General features: G+C 37.9%; 1 protein-coding gene across 14 annotated transcripts in view; it reads left to right on the top strand.

The window, feature by feature from the left end:
- Window positions 1–18,448, top strand: part of dlg1b (discs large MAGUK scaffold protein 1b) — a 140,420-nt gene that overhangs the window by 97,533 nt on the left and 24,439 nt on the right. For all 14 annotated transcript variants that reach the window (XM_016508552.1, XM_016508551.1, XM_016508553.1 and 11 more), the window contains 5 exons: window positions 5,644–5,694; window positions 7,454–7,578; window positions 13,832–14,001; window positions 15,551–15,687; window positions 15,769–15,913. In XM_016508552.1, coding sequence (XP_016364038.1) covers window positions 5,644–5,694; window positions 7,454–7,578; window positions 13,832–14,001; window positions 15,551–15,687; window positions 15,769–15,913 — 628 coding nt within the window. The remainder of the gene's footprint in view (window positions 1–5,643; window positions 5,695–7,453; window positions 7,579–13,831; window positions 14,002–15,550; window positions 15,688–15,768; window positions 15,914–18,448) is intronic.

The following is an 18,448-nucleotide window of genomic DNA, read 5'->3' as shown; positions in this document are numbered from 1 at the left end:
ACAGGACCAAAGGAAGCAAAGTTTCCTTACTTTAGCAAAGGAAAACCAGTCTCCTCTTGGCTTATATTGAAATCCTCTGACGTTCTTTACAAATCCTCATTTTGTACTTCTAATTCGTGACTGTTGTTTTGTTTTAATCTCTCCCCTGCGCTTCCACGTTAGTCACTTCTGAGCGGTGCATGCGCAACGCCGACATCCTACGTCATCCGCCCGGAGCTGCTTCCGTGTTCAACAGTGAGCCCAAGCTAGATTAAATTGATTATTACGTTTTAAATATGGTTATTGTTCTTACAAAAACGCATCAATTTGCTACAGGAGGCCTTTGTTCACCCCCCGCAGCCGTGTGAGGTACTTTTTATTATGGATGGATGCACTTTATTTCACTTCTTTTGGACTGATGAACTGCAACACCTGCTGACTGCCATTAAACAGCTTGGAAGATCAAAGTCAATTTTTAATATAACTCCGACTGGATTCGTCTGAAAGAAGAAAGTGATATACACCTAGGATGCCTTAAGGGCTAATTTTCATTTTTGGGTGAACTAACCCTTTAATATACACGCCCCCCTTAAATGCAGACTTGTACCTTCTACACATACGTCTCCCTGGTTTACCCCTGCACTTCGCGAACTGAAAACTACTGGTCATCGCCTTGAACGCCTTTACAGGAAAACTGGTTTGAACGTGCATCTTATTGCTTACAAGGACCATATTCAGCGATATAAATCTGCTTTAAATGCCGTACGCTCCAGTTACTATTCTGCCCTCATTACCAATGCATCCTCCCATCCTAAAACACTGTTTTCTGTAGTCAACAAACTCACCAACCCTCCTGCACCTGTCTTGAGTAACTCAGTAGATCTCTGTGAGTCATTCTTACACTTCTTCCAAAATAAAATAAATCGCATATATAATCTCTTTCCAACAATGTACTCCTCTATCCACTCACATGACTTCCCCTCTGATTTTGCACCTGGTACTTTTACTGATTAAAACCCTCCAACGCCTGCCTATATCTCTGAGCTACTCAAAAAATCGAATCCATCTGTCTGTCATCTTGATCCTGCTCCTACTGCTCTACTCAAAAACTCTGCACCTGTTATTTCGCGGCCTATTTCACTTCTCATTTCTCAACTTCTCAGCACTGGTGCTGTTCCTCTTGAATTAAAAACTGCAGCTGTCACACCAGTCTTAAAGAAACCCGACCTTGACCCTTATGATATGGCCAATTACAGACCAATTACAAATCTTCCACTTCTTTCAAAGCTACTTGAAAAAGTTGTTGCTGCTCAACTTCAGTCCTATTTCTCATCTCATAACCTCTATGAATGTTTCCAGTCCGATTTTCGCACTCTTCACAGCACTGAGACAGCACTTCTTAAGGTTGTCAATGATCTCCTTATGGCCACTTACTCAGGCTCTATTAGCATCCACTGCTATGCAGAAGACACCCAACTCTATATCAGTTCTCAACACAACTCTCCTTTTCCCACCAACTCCATATCAGCTTGTATTAATGATATAAATGCTTGGATGACCAGTAACTTTCTCAAACTGATAAAACAGATCTACTACTTGTCGGTTCACCAAAAAATGTTGCTCCTTTCTGTGCTGACAATGTTAATGTTGCTGGGACCTTGGTTCGACCTTCCACCACCGTTAAAATCCTGGGTATAATCTTTGACTCCTCTCTCTCCTTCCTACCTCACATTTCTTCACTCATTAAATCTGCCTTCTTTCTCCTCCGTAATATCGCTCGCTTACGTTCCTTCTTAAATATCAATGATTCTGAGGCACTGGTTCGTGCCTTCATTACTTCTCGACTCGACTACTGTAATTCTCTTTTCTATGGTCTACCAAACACAACATTAAATAAGCTCCAATATATCCAGAACTCTGCAGCTAGGGTTCTCACTTTTTCCAAGAAATCTTCTCACATTACTCCCATCCTACTTAGACTTCATTGGCAACCCATTCGTTTTCGTATTCAATACAAGATTTTCCTCATCACCTACAAAGCACTTCATGGTCTCGCCCCCCCATATATTTCTGATCTTATTCATACTTACTCTCCAGTTTACACACTACGATCTTCTGATACTGATCTACTGTTAATTCCATGCCACAGGTTAGCATCGTTTGGTGGACGAGAGTTTTGTACCTCTGCCCCCACACTCTGGAATTCTATTCCCAATCTTTCTTCATTACAGGATTTCAAAACCCACCTTAAAACATATTTTCCTTTCTTGTTTCTTTGATCTCTGACTGCATGATCTGATTCATGCCATGGATTTCATGTTTATCTGTATTTTTTATTTATTTTTTGTCTGCTGTCATGTTTATCTGTTTTGATATTGTAAAGCGACCTTGAGTTTGCAGAAAGGCGCTATATAAAATAAACTTATTGTTGTTATTATAGTAGAAATCACTGAGTGGAGTCCTATGTCCTTGCTCATTAGCTCAATGTTCAGGACTCCGGCAGTGTGGCACTGTCCATGGAGACCAAACCAGACACAGCCAGCTACAGTGCTAATGAATATGTAGGCCCAATCCCTCTATGCATTACATAATCAAAGCTGAGTTATTCTGGAAAATTGCTTTGACTGCAGTCACATATTACACCATCATTGGATAGACTTTTTTTATTGTTTAGTGTCATAAGGTTTAAATCAAATGAGAAATCTATAACAGAGCTTAGAAGGAGACTTCAAGTTTGGTTCTAAAAACGACAATCAACAGCAGTTTGTGAGCACTATTCATTTATAGCACACTTTTAAGCTTACCTTGAAGCATATAAAAACTCGCAGTGTACACTTCAGTCTCTGGGCTCATGGTGTTCTGGACACCAATAAAAGATGAATCACGTGGTGCTACAACACATCATGATGTCAGATTTAACAGAATTGCACTAAACAAATCCCATCAAGGTTGGTGGACCACTTTATCAGTTTTAGCTGCGTTTGCTTGTGCTTGTTTGTACGGGTCTCAGCTGCTCACCATCAGATTTTCGGGGCAGTTTAATGGGTTTATTCTTATGTTTCAGTGTCTGCTGTTAGCCAGCCATGCCACCGATTTCATTTAATAGCTCTCTGCTTCGACAGTCTCATCAGTCACACGTACTTACAAAGTTCTGTCTGTCTGTCTATCATATCTATCTATCTATCTACCTATCTATCTATTTAGTCAATCCAAATTTATTCAGACACCTTCAACATTTTTCACATTATTGCAGTTTATTCGCTATAGTTTAGAAAATGGTCATAAAATATGACAAGAACTCAGAGTTAAACTGTGTCAGAACAAATTCATCTTGATAATGCCATCCTTCTGTTAGACTGTCTCACAAATGAAATAAATTTAACAGCTGGCAGCTATTCAACCTAAGTACACAATTAGATAATACCAATTTAGGTCAACCAGTTACCAAGCAATCCAGGTGTGAAAAACTTGTTGCATTTTTCCCAAAAAGACTCATGGCTGTATTAGATCAAGAGGGTGCTTCTACTAAATACTGAGCATTTTTCAGTTTTTCTTTTTTAATAAATTTGCAAAAATGTCAACAATTCTGTGTTTTTCTGTCAATATGGGGTGCTGTGTGTACATTAATGAGGAAAAAAAATTAACTTAAATGATTTTAGCAAATGGCTGCAATATAACAAAGAGTGAAAAATTTAAGGGGGTCTGAATACTTTCCGTACCCACTGTATACTGTATATATATATATTTTTTTTATTTTATTTATTTATATATTTTTTTGTTCTCTTAAGATTTCTTATAGTTCTTATAGGCCACTAAGACAGTAATTATGACAGGATCATCTTCAGGCAAGATTGGGGACAGATACGCCACTCATTCATTTTACTTACAAAATGTTTTTCCAAGTGAAAAGGTATTTTCTGTGAAGTATAGACGGTTTCATCGGTAGCACACGCCTGGCCCAAAGTTAACTTTCGGTCTGTGTTTGTTTATCGGTCTGGGTTTTGGCGCCGACTACAAATGCGGTTAAAGTTAAGGTGATGTGTCAACTGAAGTTGGGCTCAATTTGTTGTGCTGTGGGGTGCAATTTTTCCCATACATTGATTTATTTGTGGCGGCCCGCCACAATATCAAACCTGACCGCCACAAATAACATTAGATTTTCCAAAAGGCTTTGACTTCGTTGAATAAACATGAGCACTGCACGTTTCAAAATCACTGCACGTTGTTTTTATATCACTGTATAATGAAAACTGACTGTCTTCAGAAAATGTTCAATGTCATTTTCATTTCATCTTGCCTGTAATGCCTGATTGTGAGCTCAACGCTGCTTTGTGTACAGCTGTTACTGGGGAAACCTCTATTTCTGCTGCTCCAAAAGCACCTCCTGCTGCATCCTTCTGTTAGACTGTCTCACAAATGAAATAAATTTAACAGCTGGCAGCTATTCAACCTAAGTACACAATTAGATAATACCAATTTAGGTCAACCAGTTACCAAGCAATGCTTAATTTTGTTCAGTCTGTGGTGTAAAAAGTTTGCGTTAGCAATAATAAAAAACAAGACTTAAGCAAAACATGGTCAGGTCAAAGTATCTGAATAATTTTTGGTCCCAAATTTTTAACAGTTTTATTTAAAATATATTTTAAAAATATTTTATTGAATATTTTTTTAATATATTTAAAAATATATTAACTGCTTCACTGATTTCTGGTTGATGTTAGTGATTGTTTTTAAATTTAAATATATTGGCAGATATTGGATATATAATTGTGCATGTTTATTTTAGTTTACTCGCCAGACTATATACATTCCAAAACAAATCAGCCACAGATTTGTACAAAGATACATTCATTTGTTACATGATCTGAAAGCATAACAACTTCAATTATAAACTACCAATTTTACAAAATATCAGTCATTTGAGTATTTTATTTGATAAAACTTGCAATTAGAACTGAAACCTGGCAACCATGTTTGAATGAAAATGAATGCATATTTGTCATATTAAACAAAACTTTATGGACTAGTGGTGGTGCTTCATACATGGTTGGTCATTCAGATTTTCTGTAAAAAATACTGATATGATAATACTACTACAACTAATAACATTATAAAATATGCAAAGGTGTGATGAGCTGCTGGCTTAAGGAATATTAACCACTTTCTGATTTGCTGAAATCAAAATGTGGCTATAATACGTGAGTGCTAGCCAATGAGATTGCCACTTGCTCATTATTCCAGCCCACTATGGAAGGAACTGACAGTTGTTTGTTCTTGTTCTTAAAGGCTAAATATAATTTCAAATGAGCTCAGTCATTTTGACAGGAAAGACAACAACAAAGAATATTTTGCATGTAGTGTCGATTTTTGTGGAATGTAAGACTTTCTCCTTGCATGTGTGAAAGAAACAGAGTGCTATAAGACAAGTGATGATGAGTTGGCTGCCTATGCATGCAATAGAGTTTAGTTGGTCTGTTTGCATTTATGTGTTAACTGAATGAGCACTGTATCTCATTGCTTTTCTTTATACCTAACATGTTTATACCTAACTTTATACCTAACACCTAACAAGTCTACTACACACATTCATTTTTCTGTTAAAGATAATAAATTGTTGAGTATTGAGATATGTAAATAGTCTCTGACATGTTGTTTTGTTCACAGGTTAATGGTACTGAGGCTGACTTTGAGTATGAGGAGATTACACTGGAAAGGGTGAGTGGAATGACTAGTGCTGCTGTTCTGTTCGATGTCATTTTCATTTCATCTTGCATGTTATATGCCTGATAAAGCAGCTTTTGTGAGCTCAGGGCTGATTTGTGTACAGCCTTTACTGGGGAAACCTCTGTTTCTCCCGCTTTAAAGCACCTCCTGCTGGCAGAGAATGAATTTGCATTTTCAATAAGACCGTCTGATTTACGCAGAAAACATTGCTTATTACCAGAAATAATCTACTCTAGAGGGATGCTGTTGTTATTGATTCTTTGCAGAAGTCTACCGGAAGTTAAGTTTGGGCCACAAAAGCGCGCATGCGCAGTAACGTTTGTTTATGTTGTTGCCATTGAAACCGTCTTTAGGCAGAGACTTTGTTTTATCCATTGGAAATTAATTGGATTGTGAAAAGTAGTAATTTTTACAGATTGCTGGAAGAGAGAGGAGTTTATGGCTTAAATGGCAACAACTGCAAGTCAGCATTCATTTAATATAATATTACAAAGACAGACAGATTTATTTCTTTAAGGGGATCATGAAATGGAGAATCAAAATTGGATTTAGTATTGACTAATGACAATTTTCTTTGCATACAGGGCAATAATAAACTGCAGATTAGAGTTTAGCAGTGTGTATCTGAATCATTTTAGTATTTTCACAGATCTCTGTTATTTTTCCTCTGAACAGCTTGTGTATAACACTGACCCATTGCTAAAATACAAGCAGCCACACAGCCAAATCTTTAAATACTCCTCTGCTGCGACTCCATTTACCAGCTCAAAGGCTGTCAATTAAAATGCAACACATCAGAGCCGTCAGCGCTTGAGAAAGCATGAGAAACACTCTTCTGCCTAACCAACTCACTCTATCTTTACAGACTTACCAGGGAGGAAAAAGAGCACCATCTTGCCTTCCACAGTCAAGTCTTAATCCCTGACTCTGCCTAAGGCCCTCCCCCCCCCTTCTCATCAGATTTTTTGTGACCCAGTTCAGCACTGCTCTGTAGTGCACATTTATTAACTCTGCATAAATAAACAATGCTCCTCCACAAGCTGTTGTCAGCCCAGCGTAAAACCTGCTTCTTATTTGCAATGATGTAATAACTCGTTGCAATCCACAACTGAAGACTAAAGGTGTTTTATAGTCTGTGCATAGTTTCTTCATGCTCTTTGTCTTGCATGTTGGCTTATAGTATTAGTATATGTTGCCTGAAAATTCACTTTATTAGAGTATTCACCTAAACGTGTTTTGATTAGCACTGTAGAAGATACTGAACTGTCAAATAATTACAGCTGTATTAGTACTATTACAAATGCTGCTCAGTGTAATGTTAGTGACTGGGTTGACTTTAACTTTGGTAAGAGCTATTTCTCTTTATAGGGCTGCAACAACTAATCAGTAAAACCAATGCAAATCGATATGAAGCTAGCTGACAGAGCAGAACCAGCTGTAGCACTCTATTTTGTAGCATTTAGTTTAAACCTACTAACAGTTATATTGATTATTTCATAGATTTAATAATTATTGCCTTAATAAATGAAGTATGACACATTTTGCAATACATTGAAATCATATATTTAAATTTTCATTTTGGAATTGTGAATTCATATACAGAAAGGGCACTGCCATTTGGCATATCATATTGCCAGTTGAATTTGAACCTGCTTTATGCTCTAATAGTCATTGACTAAAGCATAGAGTTTTAATTGATGTTCTTCCTGACTGTAACCCTGACTCAGCTTTTCTTTCACCTGCTGTTTAGGGGAATTCAGGCCTGGGCTTCAGTATCGCCGGTGGCACAGATAACCCTCACATTGGTGAAGACCCCAGCATTTTCATCACCAAAGTCATTCCGGGGGGTGCTGCCGCTCAGGACGGGAGATTGCGGTAATGTTTCGGTTCTCATCTGTTTCCTGCTCTCTTCCTGTTGCTGTTCATACTCTAAATAGTATGATAATGTTATGTTATCTAATGCAATGACATCTAGAAAAAAATTTAAATGTGACTTCATTGCCCAAATACTTGGATCTACATGAGGACAGCTTTCAATAAACCTCTTTTCACATGTCACTAGCGATGGGTATCGTTTACATATTATCGATACCGATACTGCTTATCGATACCGGTACTTATAAATACTGTTATCGATACTATTTGGTGCAAAAAGATATGAAGTGAAAAGTTGTTGAAAATTTCAAGCTATTTTATTACTGCTGAACTTTAGCAACTGTATTAAAGTTCTTCAATCAAGAGCAGTGAGTTATTTTTCTCTTTGTGTTTTATTTTATTAACATTAAAGGAATAGTTCACCCAAAAATGAAAATTGTGTCATCATTTACTCACTCTCAAGTTGTTTTAAACCTGAATGAGTTTCTTCTTCTGCGCTCTGAATAAGCACATAGAACAGCACGCGAATAAAACGTTTTACCGGCAAGGCCTTAAAGCACACGCAAATAATGTACTTTTGTGATTGCAAATAAATGCAGTGTCTCGTGAGTGTAACTCTGACGTTTTACTCTTGCCGCGATGACTGATTGCACGCAAACACACACCGCACATGTGAATATATCACACGCACATCGAGCAAACATCGGCCACATCATTCAGTGAAGGAAATGACAAGCAGCAGCTTCTAATTCGTCGTTAACATTGAAGTATACGGCGATAAAACAACGCAAGTATCGATAACAGTATCGTTTGTCCTGAAGCTTATCGGTACTCCGGTATCGACCCAATTACCTACCGGTCCAAAAAAATACCGGTTCTCGGTACCCATCCCTACATGTCACTTTAAATCAGTTTGAGATTTAAAGTATATTTCAATGAGATTGTATTGTATTGACCATTGAGCATAGTAATAGATTTCCTCCTCATGCATTGTTGTTTGTGTTAGGATGGATTTGTCCTGTTTTGAATTGGTGTTACTAAGTGATAGAGCCCTCCAGTGTCTCAGTGCTGTCAGAGGCTCATTAAAGCAGCACTACTGAGGTCCTGACAGCATCACACTGACAGCTCTACACACACACACACACACAGAGAGAGAGAGAGAATATAAAGAGCCCTATCATCGGCTGTTTGCATTATTTGTAAATTAAATTGTGTGAGAGAGTTAATGATTGTATGTCATAAAGACTTTGGGACACTTACAGACCATGTGATGTATAATTGTGTAACTTTAGTTTGTTTCAATAGGCTTGATGACTTTTATAGTTTTTTTATTTTTTCGTGCCCAGTAAGAGCTGTCACTGACAAATGAATTGTAGCCTAGGTCAGGGCTCTGAACCGGTTCAAGGAACGAAAATGAAAACTGGAAATGAATGAAATTTTGACTGGAAGAGAACCAGAAACAGACACTAAATAAAATGTTATAGTTCTGAACAGAATCGAAAATTTGAAATATCCATTAATCAGTTAATAATGTTATTTTACCGTTCCATTTAATATTTGAAATTTGCTATCAACCAATCACGAATTCAAGTAGGCCTAGTATGGCCTATGCAAATATGACGCTGCATCCAAATGCGTGAAATGCCCACACTTAGCTGCGAACTCATCATAGGCAAGTCGCAATGGCAATGCACTGGCGTTAAGTTTATCCGAGGATAGTGTAAGATGGATTCAACAGATCATATGCACCTGCAGCGCTTCTGTGAATGGAGAAGACAGAATGAAACTATAGGCTTGCATAAAAATGAATATATAGGCCTATACACGAAATATATTTCACTTAAATCACTGACAGATTAACAAAACAAAAGAAAAAAATGTACTGAGTTACGGTTCATTGTGACGCATTCCAAAGTCCTCAGAAAGGAAAACGAGACGGCAGAAAGTAGTTTTCTTTATTTTGCACAAGCTTTACGGTTTTATTTATTTTACAGTTTTTTATTTTTGGAAATGCTTGACCGTTTTGAATGATTCTTGCTTCTATAACCAACCAGCGTTATATGACCATATCGCGCCGGAGCCTCACGTACACACAGACACAACATATTTTGCGACATTGCAGCCTGTTCATTATCAAAATAAAATACAGTTAAAGAAACGTATAAAAAGTTACACTGCTCCGTTGTACAATCTGTTGCGTTCAGCGGTGACCACCGTCTCACTGTGCTGATATAGCTGATGTGAAGGATGATGTTTTATGTCGGTGAAAGTACAAAGCTTAAAATAAATAAGATTTTAGCATCCAGATATGTTGCGAATATGGAAACATTTGGATTTGTGCCGAATGAGAAAGGTAGGCATCAGTTTCACCTTAAATTCATTTGTTTTTGGATTGACGTTTTTATAGCCTAAACGCATAGCCTTAACTTTAGAGGATTTGTTGTAGAGAGAAACTAATAACTGTGTTTATAATGTTTGTAAACATTTTGCTTTACTGGCATTTTAGCCTACATTTTCTGAATGTAATAAAATGCGACGTGAGCCTATACGCGACATATGTTTTTTTTTCCCCCTCTCAAAACGCAGTCTTATACAAGTAGAGTTTTTTTGAACAATGCAGCAAACATTTTTAAATATCTTTAAAAAAAATGCTTTAATGTCTTTAAAGCTTTAGACTTTTTCTTTTGTTTAGTAGCCTACATTTGGCTAAAATCTAGAAAAGATGATGCTGTATTGGCTGTGCGCAGCAGGTTAAGATAGCCTACCAGATCTCTTTCTGTTTTTTCTTTTTTCTTTTAAGTAAAGAAAACGCTGTACATTATTATTATAGGCAAAGATTTTTTTTTTTTTAAATAACGTTATTAACCGGTATTCTTTTCTACTCAAACCGGTCTCGGAACGGTAATAATACAGAGGAACGCAAGAACAGAAACGTTAAAATATCGATTCTGCTCGGAGTGAACCGATTGAATAGTTTTTTCGTTTTCAAGCCCTGACCTAGGTCAGTACTCTATTCTTGTGTGAAGCTGCTAAGATGCTGTGTTAAAGCCAATGTTGCTGTGTCAGGCTGGTCTGGATGCTCAAACAGCAATGTTTTGATAGCGTTACAGGCCAAAATGAGTGCAGTTACATGCACATTTTTAAACCAATTATGCCTAATAAGATGACAACATGTGTTCTTGTAAATGTGTTAAATAGTTTTCCTTTATTGGCAAAAGGTCATAAATGGCTTAACAGGTTAAGTAAATAAATTATTAATATGTAATATAATGCATATTATCTGTCTGATGGCTTTTCTGAGGTAAATTAAATGTTACATGACTAAGGGAAACAGGTAAATTTAGCTAATGGGAAATTATGATATTTATAGGGAATTTTGACAGAACAGCTGTTTTTTTCGGCCGATCAACTGATTCGGCTAGCGATTAATTTAATAGCCATAACTATCAGTTCTGCAACTGATATTAATATCAAAGTATACTGAAAAGCACTATTTATTAGCACGGTAACAAGATCGGCAGTTTAAGACAGGAACTTGTAAGCACAAAACAAGATACTTCTCTTTTCAATACAAGCAAGACTTTATTGGACCTATGACTCTAAGACACATAAACTAATCTAATACATAAACACATGCACTCCCACATTCACATAAGTTGCAGAAAGAGAGAAAGTGTGGAAAGAATGTGAAAAAATGTGAAATCCCCAGTTTATAGCAATATGTGCAATTGCTTAGACCTGAACAACCATCAGTCATTTAATTTAACCCTTTTTCAATGAGGCTATGAAACTTTATATTAAATGCACCAGTTCAGAATCTGGAGGTTTACTTGCGTTGCCTGTGTTAGGGGAAAGAAAGAAAAGAAAAGAAGAGTGCGAGGACACTATATGGCTTATGTCCTCCGGATGGTAGAGGAACAGCAGGCATGCGGGCCAAGAAGCCCAAAATCCCAAAAAGGTGACAAAGGCATGCTTGAACGAACAAAAACAAATGAACACACAGAATTGTTCATGTCATCGGGTTTTAAACTTGGCTGTTAGACACATCCCTAATGGTGTTAGCTTGGGGTGTTGCTATGTTTCTCCTCCCAATACATAAATCAACATGTTATCTTAGTCACATGGTCCAAATTTTCCCACTCTTGCAGAGTGTAATTTATATATGATTTCTATAAGAAGAATATAATACATTTTACCAAGAATTGATTGATAGAAATATTTTAAGCACAAATTATCAAACACACACATACCAAACTCGAATATAAACCTATAAACTAGTCAGTAGTTATTCAAAAGGACTTAAACAATGAGTGATTAAAACATGATCAATGTGTCACATGTCAAATGTGTGGGTTACATATGTGACCCTGGACCAAAAATATGTTGTATGGGTCAAAATTATTGATTTTTCTTTTATGCCAAAAATCATTAGGATATTAAGTAAAGATCATGTTCCATGAAGATATTTAGTCAATTTCCTACTGTAAATATATTAAAACTTAATTTTTTATTAGTAATATGCATTGCTAAGAACTTCATTTGGACAACTTTAAAAGCGATTTTCTCAATAGATTTTATTTAAACTTAATTTTTGATTAGTAATATGCATTGCTAAGAACTTCATCTGGACACTTCATTTGGACAACTTTAAAATCGATTTTCTCAATATTTAGATTTTATGTGCACCCTCAGATTCCAGATTTTCAAATAGTTTTATCTCGGCCAAATATTGTCCTATCCTAGCAAACCATACATCAATGGGAAGCTAATTTATTCAGCTTTCTGAAGATGTATAAATGTATAAATCTCAATTTCGAAAAATTGACCCTTATGACTGGTTTTGTGGTCCAGGGTCACATATGTGATATGAAGTTATGCAATGGTATAGGTCATGATACCAAAAATCTAGTAGTTGGTACCGATACCACTAAAAGTACATAATACTCAATACCACGGGAAAAAATAACAATAACGGCCTTCAAATAACACACACACCCACAAACACATACACACAGACCTATACTCTGAATGCAAGCATTAGTTTAAATTCACTGACATACTGGCAGGCCGAAAATATTTTTTTAAACCATTAACATAAACAAAAATTATTTAAACCAGTAATATTAGCCAATAATATTAAAAAGGATAATTTGCGTACAGATACACAACAAATGAGCAAGCTGTAAGCTGTCAGACAGTCAGTGTATGTGTGTGTGATCATGCGCAGTGCTCGTGCTTTTAGAGCTGCGTGCTCTTATTTAAATCTCACACAGTCATATTCATATATTGTCGCCATCTTCCACGTGTAGTTCTTCTGTGTGCTTGCCTTGTAGGCGTTTTTTCTTTACCCTTTGAGGACCAACTGAAACACTTCCAGGCGTATGCTTTGCCTGCCCTTGTCAGTTCCGCAAGAATTGCAGCCTCGCTAGTCGCTACCTTTGGTACCATCGGTACTTACGCTGCTGTAGAAAAACAAGTACCGGCAGGATTTTAAAATGTTTAATACCGACTTGGTACCGTAGTATCGCCATCATTTTTAGCATAATTTTTTATGATGATTTGATGCATTCATTATATGTAAAGGCAGTCTCTGTGCTGTTCTGTGAGTGCTGAAAAATTCAGTTCTGTGAGGAAGAGGTCAAAAAGGTCTTAGGGTTCTGAGTCTAGTCTCTGTCCTGGGTGGGGGAAACCAATCTAGGGAAGCCTTAACTCATGATATTACTCATGATGGTCATTATGTTTTGTCTCTTTGACCCTCCCAGATGACAACCTTCTTCCTTAGGATTCTTTGTTTAAGCTGTGAAAGAGTTGGTTGGTTAGGTAGCTTCAGACTTACTGGCTCTAGGATCCTGGGCAGATTTATGGTAATATAATATGATCCATCCATCCATCCATCCATCCATTTTTTTTTTTTTGCTTTAAGTAGTAGTAAAGAGAAGGAGTTCAACAGTTCATATGCGCCCAGCCCTTTTGCTTGAGCATTGAGGACTATGTAACTTCTCCTATCCTATCTTTACACTAGTAATGCACCAAAATTTTGGCAACTAAAAATATTTGGCCAAAACAGAATTTTTGGTTTCAGAATATTTTTGGTTGCTGAAATTTTGGTGCAGCACTAGTATTAAGCTAAGTTACATCATCTCTAGAATTTGCTGTTGATGGACAGTGTACACTGTGCAGTTAAATTAGATTGATATGTCCATACACTGCACTGTTGCTTGTGCATGTTTGACCTGTACTTTACTCCACGCAGGGTGAATGATGTGATTCTGCGAGTGAATGAGGTTGATGTTCGGGATGTGACTCACAGTAAGGCTGTGGAGGCATTGAAGGAAGCGGGGTCACTGGTCAGACTGTATGTTAGGAGGAGAAAGTCTGCATCAGAGAAAGTCATGGAGATCAAGCTTATCAAAGGACCCAAAGGTAAAGTAACACCAGCCAACTCCTCATTATTGCAGTTGATTTTTCATTGGTGTAGCTTTTGACATTTGACAATGTACCTGGGATTTTAAAAGTCATACCAATTCTAAATGTTAGGTTAGTTTGAATGTTTATGATCTGTATAACGAGAACATACAGAACAAATGTGAGTAGGGCTGCACAATTTATCGAAATTATTAAAATATCGCAAATGTGCATATACTGGTATGCATATCGCAATGGTTTGTGATGAGTGATTTAATACTTTGAAAAGTTATGTATGGTCAAAGTTTTAAGTGGATGTGGATAATATAGCATCTGGCATGCGGATGTTGGTTGGGATATGTGCGCGTGTGCATGATAGTGTACACGTGCTCTGATGCAAGACAATCAGCAAGCCATGATGCTTTCATAGCGAGCTAATCTGATAAGATGAGGCAGCCCGAGGCACCCACAGCTGCTGCCGATGATTTAGTGCCAAAATGAAGAAGCACCTCAAGATATGGCAGTATTTTGGTTATAAAAGAGATGACCACATGCAGACTGAAGTTATATGTAAAACATGTAAATCTCAAGTGGCAACAATATGCAAACACTTCAAATTTTTACAGTCACCTCTAAGCGAAGCACAACAATTTGCAGCTATGCTCGGCAGAAAACCTTCATCATTGGCTTGACTAGTCTCTATGTATAGTTATAATTGTGGCTCTTGCTCTATTAAAAAAGATGAATAGCATGGTGAAGAACAGTTTCAGTTTCACCCAACCAAATTTGGCATTTTTAACCTCTAATCCTTCCCTGCATTACACTGAGAAAACAAGAGTGCTGCTAAATAATTTCTTAGGATTAATATCTGATCGGAGTTCAGAATGTATGATTGTTAAAATCACGCTATATCTGGAGACCATAGACCATAAAAAGACCATTTCAATTGTCTAGCCCCGTTGCCTTTTTTTGTGCATATATATACATATATATACACAAAAATACGCAACAGGGCTATTTTAAGGCCAGCCACAGCGTTTCCACAACACTGCAATAACCTTAAACTGCTGTTGCCATGGATACATTCCTCTCTCGCCTTTACACACAGTTTGCAGTTATCAGTTTATCTCTCTCTTTTAGTTTATTCAAATTCAATTCAAAAGATTACAGGATAGCATTTTATGTTGTTGTTGTTGTGTGTGAATGTTCATTATGGCAGATAGTGTTGATTATTTAGCTGCTGTTAATTTTTCTTCTGTCTAGTTCAGGGGTGTCAAACTCAATTCCTGGAGGGCCGGAGCCCTGTAGAGTTTTGTTCCAACCCTGCTCCAACACACCATGTAGTTTTCAAATAAGCCTGAAGGACTTTATTAGTTGGATCAGGTGTGTTTAATTAGGGTTGAATCTAAACTCTGCAGGGCTCCGGCCCTCCAGTAGTTGAGTTTGACACCCCAGGTCTAGATGTTTTTTTGCATGTTAAGATGTTTTAGGAGATGCAGCTAAATCTAAGTTTTGCTGTCACCACCAAATAATGTTTTGTTTTTGTCTGTATATTGGTTTATGCCAGGTCTGGGTTTCAGTATAGCAGGGGGTGTTGGGAATCAGCACATCCCAGGGGACAATAGTATCTACGTCACTAAGATTATTGAAGGTGGAGCTGCACATAAAGATGGGAGGCTGCAGATAGGAGACAAACTTCTTGCTGTAAGGAAACAGTCTATTGCTTCTTGTTGATGACTGTGTGCTTGTTAAACAGATTAATATGTGTTTTGGTGTGTGTCATAGGTGAATAGCTCCTGCCTGGAGGAAGTTACCCATGAGCATGCCGTGACTGCCTTGAAAAATACCCCAGATGTAGTCTACTTGAAAGTGGCTAAACCCAATAGTGTCTTCATGAATGACAGTTTTGCCCCTCCTGACATCACCAACTGTGAGTTCCACATAGGGGGGAGTATGGGGGGTAAGATAAAGTGTCTTACTTGTACAGACTGTTGCATTGTGTGAAGCCCATGCCCTGCAGTGGTCGTATTGATCTGTGCTCTGTTCGTAGCCCTGCCAGCAGGAGCACTAATAGGCCACAGAGGAGAGGACTAAACTACTATCGATTGCTCTTGTCTGAACGTGCCGCCCTCGCAGCCATTAAATAGTGATGGGAAGTTCGGTTCTTTTCCGCGAACCGGTTCTTTCGGACAGTTCGATTCAATAAACCGGTTGAAAAAACCGGTTCACCGGTTCTTTTACGCTCGACGTAATGACGTCATTGGCGATGACGTAATGGCGTCAAGTCTATCGCGGGCTTAACACATTCAAATATAAAGTCAGTAATCATAACATCAGTCAATTAAAACATCATTATAATCTGATACGTTTCTTACAATTTGGATTTTTGTATCTAAAGCATCAACACATATACAGGCAGTGATCTGCAAACTAGGATGTTTTACAGTTATGACGTCAATAAATTAGTCTTCATCAGCGCAGAAACTATGCTCCACTTACTATGTATAATCCATTACGGTTTATTTGTAATTAAGTAAACTTACGTTTCGCCGGATTGGCCCATTATCCTCGTTTCACCCGCGCTCACGATGGCATCAGTTGTCCGGTTCAGAGTTCAGACACCTGTGGCGGGCGGTGCTGCTGTGCTGTGACAGTCATTACTGTTCGGTTCGGTAGTTCAGATCACACACGCTGTCGCTGAATCACGCATGCGCAGTATCATCAGCTCATCGGTTCTCAAATCGGACGTGTCCGAAAGAAACGGTTTTCGGTTCAGTGTACTGGTGATCCGAAAACCGATGCAACCGGTTCTTGACTCGAGAACGAGAACCGCTCCAGCAGTGGGCGTGTACGTTCGTTATCCGGCTCGCTGCACACATGCTGCTCTGCTCGTGTTCATCTTCAGTTCTCTCTTCACAGCAGTTCAGTCAGTGTACTGTTTGAGTAAATTAATTACTCCTGGATATTGGTTTATTTCGACTCGGAGGGAGTGTCAGCCACGTTAAAAAAGTAAATAATTTAAGTAAATTGTGGATTAATGCTCCCTGGAGACGCGAACCGTTTCAAACGATTCAGTCCGATTTGGTGAACTGGTTCAACCGGTTCACTAAGAAGAACCGGTTAAATTGAACGATTCGTTCGCGAACCGGTCATCACTACCATTAAAGCTTACGTTGTGCGGTAGAGGTGAAGGCACTGCTGCACAAATGCTCCTCCATGGGTCTTCCTGCCCTTAAAAAAGGCACTAATGACTCGGTAATGCTGAGGGTTGTGATCTGTCTGAACTCTGTGGAAGTGTTTTTAAGACCGCCCAACTGGATGTTTCTCAGGGGGCATTTACATAGAATACATTCTTGCGAACAGCTAAACCAGTGGTTCTCAACTAAAATCATCTCAATATGATTTTAGATTATGGTTTTTAGAATAAATCTTTTTGGAATCTTCATTCCCTTTATGGTTCAATCCCAGAGATATGGAGATCTCAATGCAGCTCCATGTCCCAGTTGTTAAATATTAGCCATTTTTAAAGGATTAGTTCACTTTCAAATAAAAATTTCCTGATAATTTACTCACCCCTGTGTCATCCAAGATGTTTACGTCTTTCTTTCTTCAATCGAAAAGAAATTAAGGTTTTTGATGAAAACATTCCAGGATTATTCTCCTTATAATGGACTTCAACGGCTACCAAACGGTTGAAGGTCAAAATTACAGTTTCAGTGCAGCTTCAAAGGGCTCTACACCATACCAGACGAGGAGGGTCGGTCTTATCTAGCGAAACGATCGGTCATTTTCTAAAAAAAAAAAAGTCTATGCTTTATAAACAAAATTTAGCGCCTTGCACTGCTCTGCAATGCCATGACGTCACGTAATACGTAATTACGTTGACATTCTTGATGTAGGCGGAAGTACCGACTCAGTCAGTGTTTACAAATGTGGAGAAGAAGGACCGTTCAAAAGTTTTTGTATGTTCAATGACACATATTCAAATGTCTTTGTGTCAGTTTATCATTTAAAATGGACATTTCGTGTCCGTATCCTGGATGTTTAAATTTTTTGAAACCTAACCTCCCCGCCTACGTCAGGCGGGACCTTTTCAACGTAATTACATGAAGTCGTGGATGTGCATCGCAGAGCAGTGCAAGGCGCACATTTTTGTTTATAAAGCATATACTTTTTTTTTTTTTTTTTTAAATGCCCGATCGTTTCGCTAGATAAGACCCTTATTTCAAAAGTTGTTGTATGTTCAATGACACATATTCAAATGTCTTTGTGTCAGTTTATCATTTAAAATGGACATTTCGTGTCCGTATCCTGGATGTTTAAATTTTTTGAAACCTAACCTCCCCGCCTACGTCAGGCGGGACCTTTTCAACGTAATTACATGAAGTCGTGGATGTGCATCGCAGAGCAGTGCAAGGCGCACATTTTTGTTTATAAAGCATATACTTTTTTTTTTTTTTTGAAA

Source organism: Sinocyclocheilus rhinocerous, unplaced genomic scaffold (genome assembly GCF_001515625.1).
Source record: "Sinocyclocheilus rhinocerous isolate Xijiao unplaced genomic scaffold, SAMN03320098_v1.1 scaffold2279, whole genome shotgun sequence".
In the NCBI taxonomy this organism is placed as follows: domain Eukaryota; kingdom Metazoa; phylum Chordata; class Actinopteri; order Cypriniformes; family Cyprinidae; genus Sinocyclocheilus; species Sinocyclocheilus rhinocerous.
Note: the sequence above shows the minus strand (reverse complement) of the source record. Positions and strands in the feature narration are given on the sequence as shown.